The following is a 26,789-nucleotide window of genomic DNA, read 5'->3' on the forward strand; positions in this document are numbered from 1 at the left end:
CGCTGACCGACAGACGTGAAAGCGCGGTCGTGCAGCCCGCAAGAACCTTTGGTCATAGATGCCCGAGTCTGATGCTTTCTAGCTGAGGAAAAAAGCATGCATTATGTTTTGTATTCAGCGGGACTAAGTAGCTATTGTCCGGTTGCTAATACCAGGCCGAACAGTGAGGCTTACATAGCTATGTACAAAGGAAAATATATTCTGGGCGTTCCTGGCAATGATCCCTGTTTTCTGACAGAAATCAGCTTGTAAGAGCAGTTGAAATGCTGTAAACATGATCTTCTGGTAAACTTTCTCAATTTCTCTCTAAAATCTCTTTGACTAAAGCGAGAGATTGATCATCCAGACGGGTATTGACAGTCCCCTAATAAGATTAACAATCCTTTAATAAGGATTAAAATTGGCTTCAATTAGTATATTAGAAGGTGGGTATTACTGATGACACGCACACGTCCCCAAGGAAAAAGAGAAATAAAGCCAAATGTTAAATTTGCCAGTAGTTTTATACAGATCCAGAGATTACAATTACAGTTAGCTCCCCTAGAGGTGGTTGTAAGCTTAGTTAATAAGAAGGTGTCCAATGGATATTACAGTCACTTCCATAGCTACAATGACAGGAGTTTAGTACTTCGCTGGAAGTCTGACTGTGTGGACTGATGTTGCTGTACAGTTTTACATGCCTGTTGTGCTTGTGGTCAATACCTTTGCAATAGTAGAAGTGAAGTATCAGCAGTATTCAATCTATACCAATGTATACCTATACTGAAATAAGTAACATTACAACAACTTAAAAGTTCACCCTCCAAAACGAACTAAAATTTAATTTTGATGCAAAACAGATTTTGATGAAGGAAAAAAAAAAAAAAAAGCCGTAGTTCTACACGGCTTTACAATGCAAAAAATCTTTTAAAAAAGTATTATGACGTTGCATGTCTGACTCTCTTAAGAGATTTCTGTATCAAATTTGCTCGGTTTTAAATTATTTTTTTCACTATCAGCTCTACAAATATTAATGCTAACTAAGGTCAAACAGAAGTCTTTCTCCCTTGTACAGCTTCATTAACAGGAATGATAGCGTGGCCCAGATTCTTTCTTTGGTTCTATTAGTGTCTGTTCACATCAAGATTACACAGCTATAATCTATTGGAAAACAAATAATTTACATGAGAAACATGACATCAAGAATCTAGGTCACTCAGTGTGAGCTCTGCGGGGGGCATAGCAAAAAAATGACAAAATCTGAAATTATTTATGTAACTAAAATTAACAGAGGGGGTTGGGTGTCTCTTGCCAGCTAATCTTTTGAATAATGGTGCCATTTTTGTGGAATCGTTTCCAATGTGGAATCTTGTTCTAAGAGGTTGACTCAAGACGGTGGAAATCGTGTTGCTTTATTTTTGCCTCCGTGTTTTTCACATGGATAAAAAAATGGTACTTGCTTCCCTCCAAGGCCCACTGAGTCAGGTAATTCTAGTTAATCACCTGATAGGTAGCATTTTTGAAGTATGGGCGGTAATGATGCTCTTTGTCACAGTGACCGACTCTCTCCCTATCTCCCAGCAATGCGAGAAGCGGTGCTGAAAACCTGCTCCTGCCTCTGCTTGCTTTGAAAATAGAGCTGCTGTAGAGACTCGGGTGGGCTTGACCCGGGAATCTTGTAGAGTAGAAGGAAAGAGAGAGGAAAAGCAAAAGACAAGATGGAGTTCAAGGGCACAAGGAGGAGATGGCTGAAGGAAGGAGGAATAAGGAGCAGGTGCGTGGGGCTTATGGACACAGCAGAGAGAGAAGAGAGTCAATCAAGAGATAAGCCTAGAGAGCAAGAGGGAGAAACAGCTAGAAAATGAAGACTATAAATACTACAAGACAAATGGGAAAAAAAAATGAGCGAGAAGTAAATATGAAAAGAAGTCATCTGTTGAGGAGAAGCACATATTGGGGTTGGATGGTTGGTTTGTTTGTTTTCTCTTTGTTTATGTCAGTCTTACTCTTCTAATTAAGTCAGTACCTAAAGGAAGCAGGTATAATACCTTTATAATATGTTGGATTATTCCAACAGTGGCAAATTCCCCTTTTTGAAACATCTTCCACAACACAGGTTTTTTGTAGAAATAGAAATTTATGCAGCTACAGATCTCAGTAGCTTATTTTACAAAAAAGTAAAGTCCCTTTAAGGTACACTATTTAAATTCACCGTGAGGCTCAAGTAAAAGTAAAGAGATTTCATTTAGAGACCTCAAGGTTTTTGGTTGACAGTATTAGAGATTATTTATGTCTCTTTAAATGTCATCTTATATTAGTTCTGGGTAGATTAGCATTTCACAGAGCAGCAAGGTTCATCCTCACACAGAGAGAGGAACATACAAAGAGCTGTAAAATATGTAGAGAAGCCCAGGAAAAGATTTCAATGCATTTTGCAGATAGATACACTCTTTAGAGGAAAATACTGTGTAAGTATGGTCAGAAAATGTCTTGATGAGATCGAAAGCTCCTTTAGACTTCCTCGCTGCCTCAGCTGAGCAAGCTGAAAATAGTTGCTAGATTAGACAAATCCTCAAGCTCCTGTAGCCCAGTGGCATATCTTTAGAGAAGGGTTTTGCTGTTATGCACACATGCTGCTGGTCATACCTGTAGTTTAATCTAGGCTTAGTTTATATCACCTTGACCTGAATCCAGCCTAGCAGGACAGAGGCCAAGTGGGGAATTAGTGTTGGGAGCACAATCTCTGTTCAGCCCCTGAGTCAGCAGAGCATGAATGTCCCAATAGCATCATCGTCTTACACGGTTGGGGCAGAGGCGACTGTGACCGAGTAGTGCGCTATTTGTGGTGGAGAGTTCAAACCGTGCATTGTTGTATGCAGATTGCCTGAGAAAAACAATATTTTTGGCATTGCAAAATCAGAAAATGCTTTTAAATGCCGTAGTGCTGTGATAAGAGCCTTTCCTGGTTAAACTCAGAGGTGTTTTTACTGTTGAGCCCAGCGGGGCCGGAATGTAATTTTTAGCACATAGGACATTAGTCGATTTAAAGCACGAGGCAGTTTGTGAAGCCATTACTCAGGCAAATGCGTTGTATGGGACTGCTGATCACACAGGTGTTGTGCTTGTTACTTTTCTGTTCGGCGTGTACATAGAGTATCTTCTGCTGATAAACACTGATCTTCTCCGTCCTTCCCCTTTAACCACGTGGCTATGGGGGAAAAGGATGTTTCCCAGACCAGTACCAACTTACTAAAATGGTATTCAACAGAAAAATACAGAGGGAATTTATTGGGCTACAAGGAGATTTCACATTTCTGTATATCGTTCTCATATATTACAGGCTTCAGTCTGGGCTGTGCCTGTATTTCCATTAGATGGACTCCATTGTAGCCACACTAACTAAAGAGGAGTTTTCCCAAATTTGCAGACGCAGACGGGTAGAATGGCACACTCACCAACTGAAGGGATCACAACTACATCAAATGCAAGCTCAGTTCCTAAAGTTTCTGTCAAAAGCGTGTCGATGCTTCTTTCAGCAGCTTGGCACGGGCCAGCTTCAAGCTTGTCCTAAGGCAGGGGAGTTCAGCCTCTCTGCCGTACTTCTGTCTGAGTCTGGCAGGCTGCACATACAAGGTAACACAGCATCGATCTGCTAGGTAACTTCACAGAACTCATGAGTTGTCACCCGAGTCCACAGTCCAAACATGAACTGAGGAGGATACGGTGTGGAAATTTCTTCTTTCAATTACATCCACCCTGTGCTCGTTGCCATGGGAGGCAGAACCTGCCGTTTGACCGCTGTACTCTTCCACAGTAGCACGAGTAGAGCAATGAATGGAAGCATTTACCACTAAGTGTAAACTGCACTGCTAACAGTGTCTGAACTAGCTAGCTCAAAGCAGTTTTGGTGTTGCAAAATGAGCTGCAGCGTAGCAGCAGATGAAGTCTTGGGTGCCTTCAGATGGTGTCTGGCACATTCATACAATTTCGGTTCTCTGAGGTACTGGGGGGCGCCAACATGAAGTATTTTCAGTGTAAACTGCTGGTAAGGGTTATTTGTCTCATCCCGGGACTGCTAACACTGTAGAGTGACCACTACTTGCCTACGAGTGACACTTCTCTTTCTGTGCCAAGTTAAACAGCAGCGTTGTATTTTCCTCTCTGCCTTTCTATTTTTGGGTGCTAAAACAGTTACCAGGGCGTGTTATGCACTCGTCAAAGCCAGAGTCATGAACAACTGAGGGAACTGATGAGGTGCCTTTTTTTACATCTGGTTTGCCAGTGTGTTAGCGGGGGTTGTTCAGCCCACGCCCGAAGCCAGCAGAAGTTATCAGCAGCTGGGGAGGAACCGGCTGTTTGCGAATGGAGTTGGCCTGAATACAGACTGAGTTCCAGGCACCCACGTGAAACGTAGTGTGACAAGACCTTGGAAAGTCTGCAGGTGACATGGGAGCCGCTGTATGCCGTTTCCCCGAATCGGAGGAAAGAGGAAGTACGGCATGAGCGCAAAGCAACACGCTGTCACCGCGCTGTTTCTGCTCCGGTCTTGGTATAAGAATAGTATTCCCAATGGATGCCGGTGCCAGCTGACAAGGCCTGTTTTGTGAAAAATAAATGCAAATGTTTTGCTTTATGTCAGCTATGTTACCTGTTAGGCACGTCAGTATTACATTTTTGGCACATGTGACCAAGATTTCTGACAATAATGTAAAAATTCAGCTTAGGTTTCTAATTCAGTTTCCAAAAAAATATAATTCAAAGCAAGTCCAACCGCTTGGCGCAATAGCATCACGTTTGCATAGCATGTTCACACAAGCTCTGGAGAAGAACAATGACGATACCTCATTTGATGTTGGCAGTTTTGCCATGTCATAGCTGTAAATAAAATTCAAATTACCAGTTTTGGTCAAAACTGCAGCAGAGTGGAATGCTCAGTTTCATCAGTATTTTAAAGCTAGGGCTTATGCTCAGTTGAACAACTTTGTCACTGTCATAACTTTGTTACAAAGAAAAACTGATAGGGGTTTGAGTGATCAGACATTAAGTTTAAGAAACAATGTTCATCATCAAATAAATGTAAATACTTTTATTTTAAAAAATGTTAATGGCACCTTAGAGGCAGTCATAACTACACAACAAAATATACAAAAATTACATTTTCGTAGTTGCATCTTTCCGCAGCGCTGCACAAAATGAAAATGGTATGAGAAACACTGGTGATCACACACTGAGACAATTAACTTTAGTCAAGAAAACCAGACAATTTTTGGTACACCTCGATACTACCAGACCCAGGTTCCCTGGGTAAAAAGGACAGGCGGCTTTGTGCAAAACTTCCCAACAACAGTACAACTTAATACGCTAAACATACAGCAAATCGACCGTACAAGACAGTTTGACTAGTCCTCATGCAGTCTTTATATACAGCGTCATCTCAGTTTGCTCGGTTTGCTTTTTCAAGGAACATAAGCGATTCCATTAACTAAAATTAAACTTTTCTTAGTCTTTCACTGCTGTAATGTAAAATTGTCTGATTCTTTCTGATGGATTCTACTCAGCATCAGAGAGACCATTCAAACTTTACCTGAAAACAAGCCTTTTATAACCTCTTCCATTTTAAAGGGGAGCAATATAATTAAGTAAAGGCCATGTTCTGGCATGATGGTAAATGAAAAAAGCAGATAAATATTTGCTAGATTAAAAAAGAGGAGAACAAACTTGCCTGATTGCTATTCCTAGATGGACTTTCAGAAGTAATTAAATTCTGTTATCCAAATTGAAGTTTAATTACATTAATCTGTGTTTACCTTCTGTTGTACCACTGAATCCGGAAGTAAAATGCGTACACCACAGTGGAAAGGGGCTTGGTCTCCAAAATTGGTTTCGATACCACCTAAAGGAACCACAAGCCTCTGTGGGTTGGTTTTTTTTTTCCCCAAATAATTTCTTGTTCATTGATTTTAACTCCAAAAAGCACTACCTGTGATTATGCGGTTGACTTTGTATCAAACATAAGCCTGAACTGATTGTACAGTAGCATTCAACATTTAACTTCAAATGTTGGCACCCTCGTTTATGTTATTCAGTTGCTAATAATTAGCTTGTAACCCTTATTATTACAAAACTGAACTGACGCTTACACCGGATTTGTCTAGCTTCAACTTCTAGTCAGTGGATCACGTATCTTTCCTACAGCAAATTGCCTCAGATAAGCAGTCATGATTTGTTGAAAGAAAACCGTTGGCTTTTAAATATCCTTCACGTAGTGCAGATCTCAGATCTGTATGTGATGGTCCTGCAGCAGAGGCACAGCATTTTGATATTACACTAAAAAGCAGTCAGATTTGATAGTGCTTCTCTAAGAATTCAGAACAAGCAGGCATCACGGTAAAATGAGAAGTCGCACGAACGCGTATCACATAAAGCAGAAAGGAGAAGGAATTTAAACTGGGTCTCGTTCGCTCTCAGTGACTAATTGGATGTTCAACAATAATGGAGTTGTAGTTGAAGCTAGCGGAGGGATCCATTATACAACACCTAATTTAGACCTGAATGCTGAAATGGGAGAAATCAGGAAAACTGTGCTAACCTTCACAAGAATCTAAATCTCCAGGAACCTCTGAGCAAAAAAGCTGCCAAAAACCTATACAGGAGATATCAACAACTAACCGAAGGGCTTTTCAGTTGGAGAACTACTGTCAAAGTGAAGTGAAATAATTGACTCCCAGGCAGCACCAAGCAGAAAAGACACTGTCTGGCAACTTGTTGTTGAGTGGGAGTGTTTTAGAGGCTCACGATGAGTAAGTGTAAGGAGTATACTAGGAACGTCTAACGCGTTGCATGAGAACATAAAAGCCCACGGGATCCTGACAGAACATAGTTAATTGATTGAGAAGCTGAACCAAGCTCCCATTAAGAGAGGTCTTGCAACTGTTTGGGATGGCCTAGGCACACTTCCACAGCAAGCAGAGCTCTGACTGCAGGCCAGATACGTACACGCCCATAATCCCAGCTTAAGCGGTGGAAGTGATACCGATACCGGTTAGTGAGCGGCAGAGCCACCAGCCTGCTCTCGATCCCGGGTACAAACACAGCCGGCTAGCCTGTACCACCGCATCCTGGTGCTGTTTGTATCGGTTCCCCGTAGGCAAAAGCTCAGGAGAACCTTTCTGCGCTGAAGCTGCCCCATCATTCTGCAGGGAGGCTGCCTAGAGTGCAGTTCTAGGGGCAGCAAAAAAGAAAAAGGCTCATCTCCCTTTTTGTCCCCGCTTCGCACTCGCGAGACCTCTCCATCACCCACCGAAGTCTCTAGCTGTGGAGGACCATCCACCTCTTTTGCTAGGCTTTTCTTCCAGCCTCGTGAGCGACCACGGCACGTGGAAGGCTGCAGCACACGCCAGCGTCAGCACAAAGCAAGAAATGGGAGGGCGAAGGTAGGAGGGGAGGGGGGAGACCTCCCTCCCCTTTGGGTAGCCTTCCACTTGGCAGAGCTCCTGGCGCTGCAGCCTTCCTCTGTGCAAAACTAGAGCAGTTTCACCCCAAAGCAGGCTGTTGCCCTTCACGTGTTTTTTTTAATTTCTTGATGCATGTCACATCCTCCAGTGATTTAAATCCAGCAGGGAAAATAACTGAGAGAAGTGCTGTGCCCATTTACCAATTAGGGTTGTTTTAATTTGCATGACTAACATTATGCAGCCTTTACAACTTTTTCCGTCCTCTGCCAGATACAAAAAGCCAAGATGGAAACGCAAGGCCCTTCTGTTTCCAGTTTGGACCCAGTCAGATTTTATCAAGACAGCGAGCAATCTTTTGTAGGCCCATTGATTTTACGTTCTACCCTCATTTCGCACTGAGGTCATCTTCCAGGATTGTAACAGGACGCCCTTGGAGCAGAAGCCTTCACAGCCCCAGGTCGTACCACGCCAACCTCCATCATTATATAAAAAATGACTCACCTTTTTCCTGCCTGACCTCCGGACTACCTGACATTACATTTTTAATTATATACACTAGAACCGGGAGGATTCTCTTTAAGCATATAACCATGCAACAGGCAAAGGAGTTTTCCTTATGCAAAAATTCCTACCACCTGGTATTTCTTTCCTGCACATGCACCCTTCTGAACCTGTTTAAAGAAATGCTAGACAAAGTGTTTTCTCAAGTGGGCAGACCAGAAGGTGGCTGTGGAAACCAAATAGAAGAATGGAGATTATAATAAAGATGGCAAGAAACCACCATGAAGAGTCACAGCTTTCCGAGGATCAGTACCAGGACTCTTGTTTTTTTGTAACGGATGTATAAATCTTGTGGCCTATGGAAATAAGGAGAATAAAAGCGCCATAGGGCTGATCAGTAAAATGGGTGGTGGAATTTAGGAAAAGACTTCAGAAAGGAAGGGAGTCTGAATAGAAGCACACTCATTGGCTAAAGAAATGGAAAGTACAGACTATAAAAAGACATTATATGCCTTTTCAGAAATGAAGATAGGAACAAATTATGTGAAAACAGTGGAAAAAACCAAGAGGATCCCAAGACCCATCAAAAGGGCATAAAAATAAACCAAGGGAAACCCTTTCTTGTGATGTAAAGGCCAGGAAAGAGCTACTTCTTTTTTCCTTTTATTTTTTTTTAACATTGTGGAAGGAACTTTCCTATGAAGATAAGTTCATGAGCTGCATTGGTGGAAGGAATCTCCTCCGTTTAAGAGCTGGCTGTAAAAGGAGGCTAAGTGCAGGTACTTGGAAGGTGGGGTGAAGGCCTGTTGCAATGCACGCATACCAGTGCCAAAACGGGTTAAGAGACAGGAGAAGAAAGGTCTCCCTGAACTGAACAGCAGCAGAAGCACATGCAACGATTTAGATAGAGGAGTTTTATACATAACACAATATGTCTTTCCTCCTTCAGGGGATACCAGGAATACAGGGGTAAAGGCAAAGAGAAAAAAACCAACCAAACAAAAACATTAAGGAAAAGAAGAATGTATCTATATAATAATTCTTCCTGACACAGCCAGGGATAAACCAATTGGTAAGTTTGGGCTTTGCAAAGGCATATCGCTCTCAGCTTTCCACTCCACCTTCCTCTGAAGGTGAGGGAGGCCTGGGTTCAGATAACGCGGGTGTGCTCGATCTGATCCATTTCCCGTGCCTGCGAGCCAGCACGATCCTTCCTGATTTCTCTGTTCAAAGAAGTAGCACATATAAAGAATTCTTTAATGACATTAAAGTGTTTTAATTGAATTTTCTATATGCTGAGTCATATCATTATTTATGCAGTTAATTCTGTCCTTCCTTCGGTCCCTGAAGCCACAAAAAGTAACTGTATTCACTGTTAATCCAATCATGGTAAAATGTCAAAGTTCTTCCCCTGCCTCCCCTCCCCCACTCCCTTTGCTCAGAATAAGGTTTTCTGAATTTCTACACCAACTATCGCACTTGATTAAAAACAAATACACACATCGAGTAATCCCCTTCCCCCCTCCCCGTAAAACCAGCATAACAAATACTGCAACTGAAAAGAAAATCTGTTCTGACAATTATTTTCAAAGTAAGCAACACTGAACATCAAATAACTGGAGAGTGGAGAAGAATTCTGGTTGTGGTGGTTTGTTTGTTTGTTTTTTATTAAAGATCGTTTTACATCATGGCTGAAAGCCAAGCAGATTTCAGGGAAGTGTTTTGGTTTTTTTTTTTCAGTTCTTAAATCAAGCAAAATAAATTCCAGTAAGAAAACAAAACTAGCCCTGTCTCCTACTAGTGGTACTGTATGCTAATACATTATTTTCAGGAATGTTTGTCAAGAGAGTTCGCACAGTGTTTGTGTATTTACAGAAATTTAACTCCCTGCTCCCCTGAGGACCTGTTCCCTCCTGCTTCTTCCACATTCCTTAATCAGACACAAGAAAGAGAAATCCACTGTACCCAGAGTCCCACCACCTCTCTGCCTCGCATTCAGTTAGAGCACCCCAACAATTCCGTGCCAACGCAGGCTAACCCAAACGTTGCCTTTCTGCGTACTCCTTTCCCCTTGCAGGTTGCAGGGCTTGAAGCAAGTGAGTGCTCTGGTCTGCACAACAACATACCCACCCACCGCTCCTTTACCAAGTGGCCTGGAGAGCTTGTCATTCAATTCAGTTCATCCTTGGAAGCCTTGTGCCACATTTATGTGTTTCCCGAGTGTGATAAGGAACGGTGCCAGGACAGAACCACCTCTAACTGCGGTCAGTAGTCATCACTGGTCTAATTTACAAACAATACACTCTCTGTGCAAAGGGTTATTAGCAGAAGCATCGAGTTTTGCTGGTCCTGAAAACTAGAAAGCCCATATACAAATACCCATTAATTTGGAATCAAGAACTAATAATACATATGACTGTATAATTTGGCTTATCATTCTAATTGGATTCAGAGAGAAAATTAACTTATTAGTCTAACAGGGCTGATATGCATTATGGTGCACTCCCTCCTGATCACACTCTTTACACTCCAGTCCAGCAAAAAGCACACCTGACATTTGGAGTTGCTTGGATCCCTCCCAGAGCATCATACCATCTTTTGTGGGCGTGGCTTCGTACAGTGGAAAACTCGTGGGATTAAGGCAGAAGACTGACATAAGCGAGCAGTTCATCACAGACACAGCCCATTAGACACAATCTGATTGAACAGGCAACTGACCGCCAACAAGTAGGCATTTATGTATTTACACCTTAAAGTCCGAGAGTCTCTGTAGCCTCCTCCATCCAGTCTGCACACTTAAACTGACAAAAAATAATCTGTATACATACAGCACTTAAAAAACAAGGAGGGGAAGGAAAAAACAAACAAACAAACAAAAAACGAAAGCAGCCAGACCAGCAGCTTCATCTTGGTATAATCATCCTTTCTATGGCACAAATGATATGATCCCAGTTTTTACAAAATATTGCCAGCAGCGTCACTGCGAAAAAAGTGCAAATGATATGAAAACGGCTCTTCATCATAGGAGCAATGAACTTTGCGATAGTAGAAACGCACACTAAGATGACAGTCATGAAGGCCAGGATAACATTTATACATTTCCCCAGGAGCACTTTGGCATTAACCGTTTCGGACTGCTGTGCTTGCTGTTCTTGCTGATGGAGCTCCAGCTTTGAAACCCGGGTCTGGCATGATTCCAAGGCTTCCTGGAGACAGAAAACAAGAATTAGGGCAGCTGCACTTTCATACACCACTTTTCCAGTTTTAACTGCAGAGCCATCCATCGGCTAGATTAGAAGTGTAATTTATTATAGACTCCTAAAACTTGAATGCACCACCAATTCTTTTAAAAATAAACGCACGTATTTATCTGCACATGTGTGTCGCTGCCTGCTCAGGCATAATCAAGTCTGACAACACTGTCCAAAATGTAGTTTCTACATTTTTCATGCTTCAGAAAAAGTATCACAACTCTAATGTTCACGACAGATAATGTTTCCTGCATATACTGAGGAGATAAAGTACTGGGAAAGCTGTTGCCACGGCAACTTTCCCTGCATTAAAACAGCATCAAAGTTAGTTTCTTTGCATGCACTATAGAAAACATTAGGGTAGTACAGGCTTGCTGCGATACTAAGTAAATCTACTTTGCAACACGTACCATTTGGTTTATGCCACCTCCCTGGTCTACCTTGCTTTTTCTCTCAAAGCCACCCATCGTACAGTGCTGGGATGGAGGCCTCAGTAAGAGATTGCCTTCTCCCTCTGTCAGTGTGAAGGCTCATGAATCCACACCCCAAGTGGGCAGTGTGCAGCGGAGGCAGTGGAGAAATCTGTGCTGATGCTTTTATGGGATTCTCTCTCTCACATGATACATTCCACCTCACATTTTGTTCTAAAGAAAGCAGACCTTGCTCTTCTGCTTGAGGCTGGCCTGAAAATGGTCTTTGAGTAAAATGGTTCCTAAGTCGCTAACCCCACACTTAAGCCCTCTCTCAAAGTGAAACACGGAAAAATTTCCGACTGCCTCCCTTACTTGCCAAAATGACACTTTTTGCTGGAGTTGGGACGTGGGCACCACTACGTAACAGGGTGCAAGGCTATAATTTAATGAGATCGATCAACTTGACATAACCTTTTACCACAGTGTAAAAGGGAAAAAATTATGCTCCAGCATTCCTGCTTCCTTCCCCACTCTCAAACTCCAAACGTTTTGCTTGCAGGGGCGTTCACCTGATGACACAGTAAGCTGATTCAACCCAGTCCTCCATGCAAAAACAAAGAAACAAAACCACTGCGCACAGTTACTCGCTTTCTTTGGCTGGGCCAGTTCTCCATTGTCTCCGCAAATTGAGCTGCCTTACCAGGTAACCAGCCAGGCACCAAAGTCAGCGCAAAGCAGGCGGCACAGCACCTTACAAAAGGCTGCTTCCTTTCACTGTTCTAGGTATTAGCAATAATACAGAAGACCGTTCTTAATGGGTGGCACAAAGTCTCTTAGGGTTCACGCATGCTCTCCACTATGCACTAAAGAACTTTCCTGGACCTTCTTCCACTCTGACCGTAAATTATTCTCAAATCATCTTGTGCTGCTTTAGAGAAAGTCGCCCCACAGAAGTCTGATACCTGCAGTTCTGCATTGAGAGGCTGAGCAAGTGTTTTAAAACCGATCTGCCCATCCTTTAGGGACAGAGTGCTCTGAAGTTAGGTTGTTACTTAAAATATCCACAACTTAAATGCTTTTACTCTATTTTAGCTTATTTGCCAAAACCCAAAGAGACAGGTTTGAACAGGCCCAACTGTACAGAGATAAAAGAAACAAGACTGTATCAATGTAGCACTTCAATTAGTTTTAAAAGTCTCTGACACCCCTCCAGGGTTCTGCTAACGAGTAAGTGAACATTTCACAGCCCTTCTGCTGGACAACTCGGGTCTCATTCAGTTTTTACATCCTCAAGATGTCTTCACAGAACGGAGTCCTGCCTGAGAGACCTCTCTTCTTTAAACCTACAAAGGAACCTACGATATGCGTAGATTCAGTACCATCCCTGTCCCACTCTCTTCCCAGGGGGTTCCTGACTCTAACACCAATCAGGGAACAGGGTGATCGTCCTGCTGCCTGCGCTCTCTGTGTTTAGAGTTGTGAGCACAGGGGTGTACAGGACAGGGTTGGTTTGTTTTGTTTTGTTTTTTTACCATCTTAGCCAATACGAAGACAGCCTTTGAGTGTTCCTCAGTTCTTAGTGAATCTAAACCCAGTGTAAGACAAAACAATGTTTTCACCATTTTTCACCACTTGCTCAGACTTTGGGTAGAAATGTTATGTGTTATAGAAATGCTTATATTGTATATAAATATTCAAGTATGTAACTACATGCTGTCAGAACAAACTTGTAGAAATTACTACTGGCTTTTGATTGAAGCCAGACTTGACTACAACTGATCACTGAGGTGAACACACCCTACAGCATTGATTATTATAGGGGCTGTTGTGACCGTGGATTAAAACTCTTAAATTATAACTGGCAAATCTACAAGTCTATTTATCAGTTAGCTCTCTTACTTTTTAACCTTAAACTCAATTTATAATAAACCTTGCCAGTGATATGACTACATAGTGTCAAAAGTCTGAGCAAGAGGTTTGTGTTAGGACATTGTCAAAAGTGTCATTTTACACTAGACAAGGATACTCAATTCCTTCCTCCTCTGGTGCAAGAAATTAAAACAGGCCGCTTTTCATGCACAAGTCTGCCTAGGCTACCTCATCAATTCCAGCAGATAAAATTCTGAATCCATTGAAGAAAATGGAGACTGTCACCTAATTAAACGTGCTGGGTTTCATCTTAAAAAAGACAAAACATGCGCTTAAATCTTTCCCCAGATTCCTTATATACAAAGATGCAGAAAGACGCAAGTCTTTTACAGTACAAGATTTTTACAAAATGTTATAAGTTTAAGATAAGGGGAAAAAAAAAAAAAGTACCTGAACATCTCGTGATCGCTCATATGCCTGATACGCCACTTTCTCCTCTATGCTGGCTAGCTCTTGTTTCAAGTTTGCTGTCTCATGTTGATGAAGATCAGTGAGGTCATTTAACTGGTCTTCCAATCTTTCGTATCTTGTCAGGAAAAAAGGTCTAAATTTAGTGCGTTCTATTCAAGTAATGCTAAATCATGAAAACAATTACATATTTTAAAAGGTAACTTCTCAGTGTATATGGATTCATCTGACTGGCATTACAAGGCACACAGGGAAATCGGTAAAAACTTTGGAAACTCTCCATAAGCAAACTGAAAGCCTTTTTTGAGTGTTCCATGCTGGCAGTGGGTGTTAAAAAGCAAATATTTGTACATCATTGCCAAATTATATGAACTATAAACAGTGGCTAAGGGTATGCGACTCACATTTTTCCCTTTCTCACTTTTCATTTAGACAAGAAGATATGGTTTCATAAGTAAGCTTGAGCCAGTTAACAGCTCACCAGTAGTGAATGGAAAAATATGTTCCCTGGATCCCCTCTCAAACACAACTGCAAGGTCCTGCCATTCATGTACAGCCTGTGCTGGCATGTCTCTGCATGGTAAACCATTTCAACTAAACCATTAGAAAATGAAATTTTTTTTGGTGAGTTTATAACTTGATTTAACACACAAACAGGCAAACACTGCAGTCGACACAAAAATGATGGAGGCAAAATCGTCTAGCTGTGGAAATGGTGGCAAGAGGCTGGAGATCTTAACGGCAGTGAGCTGTCAGAAAAGGCGGCTCTGCCTTCTCCTGAAACCAAGTCCTGAGCACAGTAGGCCATTTGCTCTGTTCTGCTCTCCCCCATGTTACCACCTGCTATCCACCCTTCCCTTGTATTTCAAGAAGTGTAAACAAGGGAAACATTAAATATTGCAATTCAGTTTTTGTCCATTAGCATAGTAAAGACTTCAAGAATCAACATTTACTTTAACAACCAATATGACAAATGGGATATAGGTACAGGAGGTGCAAGCCCTCTGTAGAATGTATCTCACTTCCCACAGTGGATGATAAAGGAATCAATTGCCAAGTAACAAATGAATGTGCTACAGCACTTAAGATTACATTTCACAGCCACGTGTTACACCAGGGTACAAAGCGACATTGCGTCCACAAGATCGCAATGTGTCTGAGAAGTATTTGGACAAGGTACTCAGGACTAAAGGTATATTTATCAGCTGTAAGTCAGCTTACAGCTGCTACAGCTTACTCTGCTACACCATAGACTGACTAGCATTTTCAAGTCACACCAGATCAGAATTCTTCCACCAGTTACAAAATAATTGGCATCTTCTATATGCAGTATTCACATAATACAATACGCCAGTAAGATGTCAGATGAGGGAATTTTCTGACAAGCCTTTGCCAAAAGGCAGAGAACTACTACATCACTTGATAGGAAATACTAATGTTCTACATGTGTTTTCAGTTAGTGGAAGGAGTGGAACATTTTGGTACCAGATATTGATTGGAATTATTTTTTCCTCTTGCTTCTGAGGTATCACTCACACAAGCACACACCCACTTCGACACTTTCCAAATAGCTTCTATACCCATTCAAAAGTCATTCCAAGAGAACAGTTAAAAAAAAATACCTATATCTTTCCTCTTGTAACATCTGAGAAATAAAGCCATAGTCTCTTTTAAATTGTGCTTTTAAATTCTCAATATCATCAGCTAATTGGGATTGTGTCTCCTTGATTTCCCTTAGTTCCTCCAAAATCATGGAAAGCTTTCCTTGGCTGTCCAGGGTACTTGCCACAGCAGGACCAAAGGAAGTATTGCCGTTACTATCTGCTGAGCCAGAGGTCCCGCTTGAGCATTCATCATCACTAACATATTTTGGTTTGGCAACAATGGTGGCACTGCCCCCATACGCTCGAGAACTTGTTTCTGGCCGAAATTCATCCAAGGTATTTTTGAGATGAGCAATGTTGTCTGCACTACCAAATTTGTTTCGGATCAGGTTTGCAAACTCTCTAGATTTGCTGAAAACAAAGACAGGTGGTGTCAAGGATACACCTGGCACACCTGACTTGCTGTTCTCTGTTCCATGCCCAGAGGTACGAGGCTTTCCATGCTGAATATCTTTCAAGTTATCTTTGGAAGTATCCTTAGTACTTTTGGAAGATCCATTTTGTTCAATATCCTTGAGCTTTTTGTGATACAGTTCCAATTTCTTCTGCAGCTGGGCAATGGTGTGGGCAGATTTCTGGTTCTTTTTCTCGAAGACTTGTTTAATGCGCCCAGCCTGTTGCTTGTCTGCACTGTTTACCAGTTTCAAATACTCAGCCACGTTTCCATCTCGAGCTGTTTGTTCAACTTTGATTTGTTCTGTAACCTTGAGGATTTTCTGTTTCAAGCTATCTGCACTGAGCTTGACTTTGTGGAACTCTAGGACCCCATCTGGTACATCAAAGTTCAGGTTGGTGTCAGAGCCTCCACGGCGAATGTTAAGTGGTAAACTCAGGGTATTCATGTCATGTCTTTCCACCTGAGGAGAGAGAAAAGAGATAAAAGGAATTTGAATTTTACTTTTTTAAAATCCAACTTTCAGTTTCCTTTTCCGCATGTAATTATAACAAGTACGCAATATGAAGTACCTTATAGTAGCAAAACAGAAATTTCCTCATATGAAGTCAAAGTCACGGAGGAGGCATGAGACAAGAATGACCTAACCAGAATAGCTTCATCCCTATTAGCATCTCAGGCTAGCCTCTGTGACAAAGAAGGTACGTTTCACTAAAGCTGCCATAACATCCTATCTATAGAGACTGCTTAACAAACACTCTAGCCATAATGGGTTTTCAGAGCTTTAAGACCAAAGGGAACTAATACAGTTGCTCAGGCAAAACAACTGCAGGGACAAAGCAGAAGCTGTATTAAAGTGTCTTTTACAGATGCATTTGTGAAATGCTTTAACTACTCTTTGCTTCAAAATGCCCTACATCCTATGTTAAAAGCTTGATTTTCAACTACAGTATTTATTATTGTCTATAATACTGAAGATTTTGCGGCAAGACCTATGCGCACATACATGTCCAGTAATCACCATTCAATCTTTTCCTTGATTAAAAACATAAAAACATCATTAAGCATTGCTGTAAGGTTTGTTTTCTCATCCTTGCACAGTTTTGGTGGCCCTCCTGGAAATTCTCTCCAGTATTCCTGTATTCCCGTTAAAACACAGCCTCAGGAACCAGACATGGTATCCTACAGTTAATGACATGCATCATGCACAGATTGATCAGGAGAACTATTCTCACCCTGAGTCTATCATGACAGGTTACAAACACAGAGGGGGTAATACAGCCATAAAATCGGATCTGTATGTGACCACTTCAGGGATAAGATCATCTCTACTCTTACTTTATATTCTTATCCCTTTATTACTGAGGATTACAGTACTTGTTTGTTGTTTTTTTTTTTTCCTTTTTCTTTTGCTACTGCACTGCTCAGAGCACAAACATAAAAGTTCACATTCACCAACCTCTAAGAAAAATTGTCACTTGAAAAATGGAAACTGAAGAGTTCTGGAGTTGACAATTTCTTCTGGAGAATATTGGTTAATGGTGACCTGTAAGACTTGGACTCTATTCCAAAGATTAAAGCAGTGCTGTGGCCTAATAGCTCTGCACTTTACCAGTTTGTTAAAAATAATTGATATTGAACCATTTGCCTAATTATTAAAAAGAGGTGTAAGTAATTTTTATAAATATATAAAAATTGTATATGAATTAATATCATCTGTCATATATGCTTCACAGAAAATCCACTTTATTGATAAGATCTCATTTTAGCATTTGCACATGATACACATGGATGGCATTCTATATTCAGGGTGATACCTAATTTAAAGAGTGACAAAAATCACAAGTGTCAAAACTAACTTCCTTTTTTTTTTTTTTAATTGAACAAGTCTTAGAAATATAACTAATAGAAAAAAATAGCTTTTACAGATCACTTTTTAAAGTGATAATGCTCATAATACTGTTGTGGTAGCTAAAAATATGCATTTAATATAAGCAAAACCAGTTTGACATAGGATACTTGTATCTTTCCAAAGGCTCATACAACAAAGAAAAGCAATCAAGGCAAACAGCTGAAAAGCTTAGATACTAGATCTGTACCCCATATTGCAAATATTTCTTGAAATGGATTTACTGGGTCTAGACAAATTCAGTAAAGAGAAAAAGCTCAGTATAAAACAATAGTTTCCTGAAACAACCTAAGATGGTTTTGAATAAGCTTTGGCACAAAATTATACTGTAATAAATCACCAAACTGCGTATATGCACAAGACAGATCCATCACTGATGTCACTCAGGACAAGCTGTACATACTTCCAAGAATGGGTGGGTCTATCTCTAACCTTTACACAGCATTAAGTGTTTACTTCCTTAGTACAAAATAGTCTAAAAATATATTGTAATAATTGGATACAAGCCCAAACCAGATCCCTTCTCCCTTATATCCTCTCCCTCACTGGAGTCTCTAGCGGTCGGCAAGGTCTATCATCACCATGCACCCCCTGCCTTCCTGGAACTTCAAGGTCACAATATCAACAGAGATAAAAAGAACAATAGCTTTGAAGGAATACATCTGCTGAAAGTTGCATTGCTTTTGGAGTTGAGGAAATCAATTGGCACGTGGCAAATCTGCTTCTGAAACGAGTAAAACTAATCGTAGGGTCAGTTTAAATTCAGGGAAGTTTAGAAAAGAATTGTGTCTAAATTCCCAAAACACTGCTAGGAGTAGTTTCTTAGCTTCCTAGATTGAGAGCTCATCAAGGGTACAGAAGAGTTATATCCAAGACATTCCTCTATCTGATTGTATTTGGCCAAAATGGCAGTTGTCCTCTTGCCATCATGATGCAAGGTTGGCTCAAGCAACAGAGGCTCTTGAAATCTTCCCTTGATGGAACACACCTTTTTGGGGGTGGGGTGGGTTTTTTGCGGATTTGTGGGGGGTTTTTTTGGGTTTGTTGTTTTTGTGGGGGTTTGCAGGACAGAGGGTTTCTTTTTGGGGTTTGTTCTTTTTGTTTGTTTTGTTGTTGTTTTGTTTTAAATCAGAAGCAAGCAGACACTGGAGGACCCAGGTATCTCTAGACAAGTGGCTTATCACCTGTCTTCTATTTTGATGAGGTAAAACAGTCCGGCAAAGATCCATTTGTGATTACGTTATAGCTCAACACTATTGTTACCCCAAGACACCAGAGGTCCAACTTCAAATCCTATCCCAAAGCCTCCTTGCTGCAACAGTCTCATCTTAAGATGAGAAGAATTACCCTCTGTGTACCTTCCCGAAGCACTGTAAACACAGCTCGCACTTCCTGCTGTATCGAATGCCCAGTTCTTCATGCTGAGCAGAAGACTGTCAGTAGGAGCTACCTCATCCCCACAGAGACTGGCCCACTCTCCTGTGATGTTGGCTGAAATCCTCCCACACGCAGGAGACTGCATGCACATCCCCCTCAAACCACACGAGTGCTCTTCCAGCTATGCTACGGAAGAGATGACGAATGCCATCCATGCCGTTGTTCTTTCTGTGACTCTTGGGTCACCAACGCCTGACAAAGGCACCAAGCTGTTAATAATAAAGAAGTTGTTGAGAGATTGATTTTTTTTTTTTTTTTTTTTTTAAGATTTTCATTGTGGCTGCCAAAAGAAAACAAGAAAATATATATATATATATATATATATATACACACACACACACACAGTAGTGGCCCCAATAGCCAAAACAACCTATCTAGGACCAGTCATGTTTTTGAAAGTGAGAAGCACTTAAAGAAAAAAGAATAGAATCATCATGCATCTCTCCTATCAAGATAACAATTAATAGGGAGCTGCGGATTAGCAACAGATGAGAGGAAGCAGTCCTGAGACAAGTGGTAAAACAAGGAAGGCAGTGCACCAGCCCAGAGTCTGAGGAAATACCAGAGACACATCCAGGATCTGGCTTCTAGGAAAAACAGGGAAAAACCAGTTTGCACATGGTTACTGGGATAGCTGTAGATGATGTTAGCTTGAAAGAAGAAACCTGGGGCTTGGAGAAACCACTGCATTTTATGGAGCAGTTCACATATGCACTTTGCTACAGCCCAGCTGAGAACTAATTGTAATGTTTGTGCTGCTCAAAGACTAGCTTTCAAGAACAGTGATTTAGGAGTGCAGCAATTCAGGCTCCTTGCCTGCATCAGAGCCAGACGCCACAGGTGACTAGATAAGTACCTCTCAGAGGCAAAGCAACTTCATTCTGCCCTGACCCCCCCTTTTTACAAGATCCCTGGCTGCATGGCCAGGTTGTTCATGCAGCCCATCCCAAGCCAAAGTCCAGAGCTTCGAAAGGGACAGCAGAATAACTATGTGTGCAATGAACACAGGCACGCTGCTAGGAACCCTTAGTTATGCATGAATTGGCAGGTATACTTTCCGTCTTAAATGGTAAGTGGAGGGCTGGGTACAAGGCAACCTGCCATTCATAAAGCAGCATTCAGGGCACAATAGCACTTTAAAAACCCAATCATAGAAGCAAGGATAGGGATTTTATTGGCATCATAATGATCCACATGTTTTCTGACTTACCATCTGCAAAAGCAACCCATAGCTCAGATTTGCAGGCCATGCTAACAATGAGCTCAGAGCACAAAAGGACCCATGTGCCCAAATGCCACAGGTAAGACTGTTGGAAGGGGGTCCCATACAGACAGGAACTGCTGAACGGGCAAGAACATCATGCTTAACAGCCTATGTAAACAGGCCATTATATCCTCTGGTTGCAAAATGCAAAGCAGATGGAGAAGGTTATTTCTTCCCCAAAGATCCTGGGTGGGATCCATTTAGGAGAAAGAAATCCATAGTGAATAGAGCATAGAGAGCATGCAGCCCACATCTCATGGCTGCTCAGATGCATCGCTTCCTTTGTTCCACTGTGTCAATAACTCTCCACTGACACGTGAGAGCTCAGCCACTTATGTTTAGGTGTCAAACTGAATTCTGCTCTTTATTTCACAGATTTCTTTTACACTCTTAAGAACTGGCTGAAAGAAGCAGAGAAAAAGCATTTGCAAGACAAAGTCATTGACTGCATATACGCATCAGGCTCCAGGAAGCGCACATCTGTGGGTTGCCTCACTAACAGAAGCAAACCATGAAGACACAAAGTGATCTACTTATTCAAATAGGCTCAGTTTAAAGGTGGTTGGTTTTTTTCTTCCCCCCCAAACAGCCTCATTACCATCACCAGTCATAGCTGTGCAAGCTAAACAAAAGCTTATGATGACAATTTAAGTCTATCTTGCAAGACTTTTAGAGGGGTATCTGATAAGTGCTTAGAAAAAAAATCCCATAAGAAACATACAAGTTAGGGTTAAGGCAGCTCTAAAGCATTTAGGGTTTAGCAACAGCAACAAAAATAATCAGGAGTAATTCTCTTTTTGTCAAGAAGTATACATATACAAGAAGCACAGGGGTTCCAATGAGTGAAAGAGCATGTGGAGGAGGTTTTGTTACTTTTTCAGTATATTCTAAAGCAGAAATGTGTTTGGGGATAGAGTTTTACCATCTCTTTCAAGTTCACTGCTCCTTCTAAAACCCACAGGAGAAGAGTCCTTCATGGAAGGCTTAAAGCAGTGCTTAATCATCATAAAAGGTTTTAAGTTCTATAAAATCAGCCTCCAAAATTGCTGTACAGTATGTTACAGCAAAACAACTTCTGCTCATGTTTTTTTAAACAGCTACTTAATAGTAATATCTAGCAGTACCTACACTCAGAACACCATACTAATAATCATGCAGAGGGTTGAGAATATAGGAATGGAGGGAGACAGCAAACCCTGCTTCTACGTTTTACCAGGGAAATCAGAGATCCAGGGTGATTTGTCTAAGACCACCTGGCATATGCTGATGGAGTCAAATAACACAGAAGGTTGCTCTTGTACCATCAACAGTTCCTCTATCACCTATCAAAAAGACAAACATTAAAGCTGTAAGGCATCTCACTAACACACGTCAGGGGTTTATTCCAGGTGGTAGTCAAAGATAATCCCAGATACCCTTTGGCAGGTATCTGCACTTCAATATTCAAAGGCTGGGGAGCTTCAAGGCCATTTCATGAGTAAGGCATCATACAGAGGCAGGTTAGCCTGTAGAGCTTCGTATACTTTTGAAAATTTTCACCATTATGCCAACATGGTTTGATAATTATAAAAATTCAGTTTTTATACTAAGCAACTTAGGCAAGACCTCAAATATAGACTAAACAACTAAGCATACTAGGCAAGACCTCAGACATAGAACCGACTCCTTCTCAGGGTCAGTTTGATCACCTATCTTTCCCTCAATTTTAATTCTTCTTATTAGCACCACAGAATTGAGGCAGTAAGCACAGGCACCTCAAGAAAGATGTCAATGTGCTTGTAATTTTAGTTTATGCAAAAAAAAAAAAAAGTTTAAAATGCTTTAAAACAAACTCTGTAAAAAGCAATGCCAAAGAAAGCATATATACACAAGTTCTGGTGTTACTAGAAAGACAGCTTTTACTCTCTCGGTCTAATTTGCTCAATGCCAAATAGCCATGTATAACCTGCGACCCAAACAGCCAAGTTCACACCAATGTTGTTTTGCCTCAAATCCTATGGACATCCTCAGTTCAAACTAGGAGTATCCCAGAAATAACCTTTTATCTAATTTCTAATTAAAGGACTGAACTAAGGCCAAATTAGCTAGGTCACTGCTTGTGTGTAAATAAGTCTTTAGAGATGGTACTATTTCAGATTAAACCAACAATGGGAGAAGAGAACAATGGGGGGAAGAGGCAGTTTTCTGCTCCATTGCTAACACCAGCTTCTTCAAAACCCAACAACATCCACTGAAAAGTCTCCTGTGTCACGACTCGCACTCAGTCCCGTTCCAGGTTGTTCCACAGTATAAAACTGACATGAGCAAACCAGTGCCAATACAAACAACTTCTGTGCCTAGACACTGCAAACCTCAACAGGCCTTTATAAAAATAAGTAAGCTACCTTCCATTTACTGTCCAGCAGTCGTAAAAAAAAAAAAAAAAAAAAAAAAAAAATCACTGTCCTGGCTAGGGAAAACAATACAGTGATGAACTAAGATTTACTATGCTTAAGTTTCTTAAACAGGCAAGAGGTAGACTCCACACCCCACAGTTAACTATTTTGCTTCAGATCAGTCCCTCTTTAGATAGGTGCCATTAATTAAGAAGGAGTCATTAAAATACTCTCTCCTAACTTCTTAAATCAAAATAAACGTCACCTTTATGTATATGTTCCTTCTCTCTCAGGTTTCCATAGCAATACAAGGAAATACTGGGGAGTCCTGGAGCCCCAGGTGCTACATGGGTGGTTCCATCGAGAAGCACTTATGAGAAGCCTGCTCTCCCACTCCCCACTGAAGGCGAGCGCCTTTCACCTGACACAAATCCCTCAAAATACAGCCACTATGAATCAGTGTGTGGGTGGCGTATTTTTGAAGAGTGATGCAAGACATTCTGTATCTCTTCTTCTAGACTAATTGTTCAACTCACTTTTAGTGTTTCTAACAGGTGCTTTCCCTCCCCCCTCCCCCAGCTTTTATGGGGGTTTCTTCCCCTCCCATTCAATAATAAGCTTTCTTTTTTCTAAAGATGTTCAAATAGGTGGCAAGAATGAAATTTTCCAGAATACTGTGAAATACTCTGTGAAAAGCCAATTGCTATACATTTTCAATTATTAAATCTTTTTCTATGAATGAGAATTTGATAAAAAGCCAGCCACATCTCTGCCATGACTAACCACTTCTCATAGTTACAGCATATGCTTCTGATTCCCCACCACTGGTGATTTAGAGTGCGCTTTCCTTCGTATCACTCCATTGTCTAACCTCACATCACAAATTATCTGCTCCATGTTGATAAAGGTACAACAGGTCACCTGCTCCCTCCATCCGGTTCTTTCTGTTTCACAGGCAACTCCTTTAATTTCATTGCTAATGTCTAAGCATTTCCTGAAATGCCAGCTCCTGGAACTGTACAATCATACAAGAAACTCCAAGGGAATATTACTAAGTTTCTTGCCCTCAGTTACAGAGAAATAACTCCCACATCTAACTTAACAGTCAACAACCAACCAAGTCCTCCTTCCCCCAAAACAGAGACAACATTAAGGAAATTTTAACTATGCGATTTACAGACCTGCAAAAATCAAACCCACAACCCAACACTGATTTTAGAAAGCCTAATTCATGACTTCTTGTTCCTTTGAGCTCGCAACACTTACGTAAAACCTATTTTGTAATAGGAACATTAAGACTTTACAGTAGCAGGGAATTTTGGAAGTACTACCATTCAGAGATAAAACACTATAAATTCAGATAGACTGGCCATCATGTGCAAACCCAAGACATGGGTCTTTCGTCTGTTTTAACCATTGCAAAACTTCCCTTTATAAACAAGGGAACAATAGCTCCATCACGCATAAGATCTTTTCATTTGCGTTAATGCTGTGGCAGCACATCCTGAGCATATAAACAAACACATCTTGTCCTGTACATGAACTGAGTCACTTATTCAAAGGAGCCTGCTTGCTTCTTCCTTTTTTCCCCTCTTCTCTCCACACTGGGCTGAAAAGACATGTAGATGGAGCACTTAGGGACGTGGTTTAGTGGTGGACTTGGCACTGCTAGGTTAACGGTTGGACTCGATGATCTTAAAGGTCTTTTCCAACCTAAACGACCCTATAATTCTATAAAGTAAAATCTCAAACATACATTTCTGTTACATCAGCAGTTCTGCCTACACACAGGACTTTTAGTTCATTTTTTGATATTCAGGCCTAAAAGATAATGTCTGCTTCACTACATTATGCGACTAACAACCACAGCCTGCCTAATAAGCAGCTTAGATGTCATTTTTCACTATTATGGGAACTACTGGAAGGCTTACAGATGTGGCTTTGAGCCCTTTTTAAGATGACTTCACACATACCTGATATTCCTCCAAATCTCTCTGACTTTTAGATATTAGGGCTCTAAGCTTTGTTTGTCCATTAAGTTCAATACCTGGTAGCCCTCCTTCCAGGTATCAGCAGCAAACAAACCAACCTAGCTGAACACCACAAGGTCTGTCCTTCCCCTCTCCTCCTCCCCACCCCTGCCCTTGCACTTCAGGCTGCTCTCCAGGAAAGGATCTCCATTTTGAAGAGCGTTCTATTTACCTCTCCATAATAACTAGTACATCTCTTGACACGGCAACTTTATTTTTTAAAGCTTAGTTACCCATATACACAAGCAAACTTTCACTATTTGCCACATTACACATCTATGAGTACATTTTTTTGTTCCACACCTGATAGCCAAAGCTTGTATTCGTACCCAATACCACAAAAAAGGCCAAAGGCAGAGAACTGCAGGGAGACTAGGCCACCAGAATTCAAAAACTTTGGCCATACTTCATGATCTACAGACACTGAAGGAAAAGAAAAAAAGAAAGAAGACAAGCCCAGAAAAGAAAGAAGAGAGATGTAAGGTTTTATTTGAAAGCCTACTTTATTACAAAAAAAAAAGTTTAAAATTTTTTTTTTAACAAAACCGTATTTCACTACACAAGATAAGGACAACTAAAACTGGAACCACACAGATGCATTATTATACACGTTATTTGTTATTCAAAAAACACTGCTGCAATAACGGTATTTTAAGCTGCTATACATAACTGATTAACGCTGCTCTGAATAAACTCTGGAGAAAACATCTTAATTGCAGTGCAGCGACTGCCAAAATTCTCTGCAGATTCAATGGATTTAACCCGTTACTTCCCGAATACCACAACAATGGAACTTTAAAGCATTTTCTTATTTACATTTCTTTTTAAAATAGCAAAAATCTTTTCCTTTATTTTTACTGGAGGGGCAATATAAAGCATTAGGCAACAGAACCCCAGTTTCCTGCTTAGGCAGTACTCTTTGCAGTATCTTCCTCCTGGAAGAAAATGAAATTGTCCACCAGGTTAATATAAATAACATATTTCAGAAAAGTAAAAATATAATGGAACTGCTGCTACTAAACTGGGTCACAGGTAATGATTCCCATTTATGAATACAACTAATCAGATCTTCGAGAGCAACTATAACAGTCCTCCTTATTCTGGAGGAAACGTCTTCAAATATTATTTGTATGTTTACATACATACATACATATCTCTTCTTTTTTATATAAATGTACACACATAAAAATATGCATTTATAAACATTTCTAAAATATACATAAAGTTATTATTATTGTAAGCAAGTACTAGTCCACAGAAAATCTCATATATACATATAAATAAAAAATAAAGCCATGTTTCAGCTGATGTGCACCTTCTGGAGAATCTGCTCTTGGCATGGTATTGTAAGTTCACACCCTAAGAATCCATTCAAATAGTTACAACTAAATATGAATTCACGAAAGAGAGAACTCTTCTAGAAAAAAGACACAAATAGCACACATTCTGAAGATGAGTGTGCCTCTACAAGCAGATCTCCCTGAATCCTTTTTGAAGGGGCTCCATGTGCACATAATAACAACACATCAAAGTGAACAACTACCGCAGCTAATGTCTGTGCACTCTCCAGAAATGTGTTTCATGTGGCTTGCATCCCCCTGTGCAGAAGAGTGCACTGAATTTGACCCACTCTGTGACTGCTCTGATTCCTAGACCCGTGGAGGCAGCACCTTCTGCCTTCCTGCTTTTGTAGATTTGAATCTCTTCTCCTGGTAAAAAACATTCAGGAAATTTTACTTGAACTGACAGCTCTGAAGTGGTGAAAATTACATTATTCTGCT

The 26,789-nt window shown here is 40.8% G+C and overlaps 1 protein-coding gene across 4 annotated transcripts in view; it reads right to left on the reverse strand.

Moving 5' to 3' along the window:
• Positions 1-5,038: 5,038 nt before the first annotated feature.
• Positions 5,039-26,789, reverse strand: part of TMCC3 (transmembrane and coiled-coil domain family 3) — a 143,527-nt gene continuing 121,776 nt past the window's right edge. For all 4 annotated transcript variants that reach the window (XM_087766712.1, XM_087766713.1, XM_087766711.1 and 1 more), the window contains exons 2-4: positions 15,558-16,456; positions 13,918-14,053; positions 5,039-11,140 (exon numbers count right to left, since the gene is read on the reverse strand). In XM_087766712.1, the coding sequence (XP_087622838.1) occupies positions 10,838-11,140; positions 13,918-14,053; positions 15,558-16,456 (1,338 nt within the window). In that variant the 3' untranslated portion in view covers positions 5,039-10,837. The remainder of the gene's footprint in view (positions 11,141-13,917; positions 14,054-15,557; positions 16,457-26,789) is intronic.

Source organism: Nipponia nippon, unplaced genomic scaffold (assembly GCF_047370975.1).
Source record: "Nipponia nippon isolate SJK-2023a ecotype South Korea unplaced genomic scaffold, ASM4737097v1 scaffold_3, whole genome shotgun sequence".
Taxonomy (NCBI): Eukaryota; Metazoa; Chordata; class Aves; order Pelecaniformes; family Threskiornithidae; genus Nipponia; species Nipponia nippon.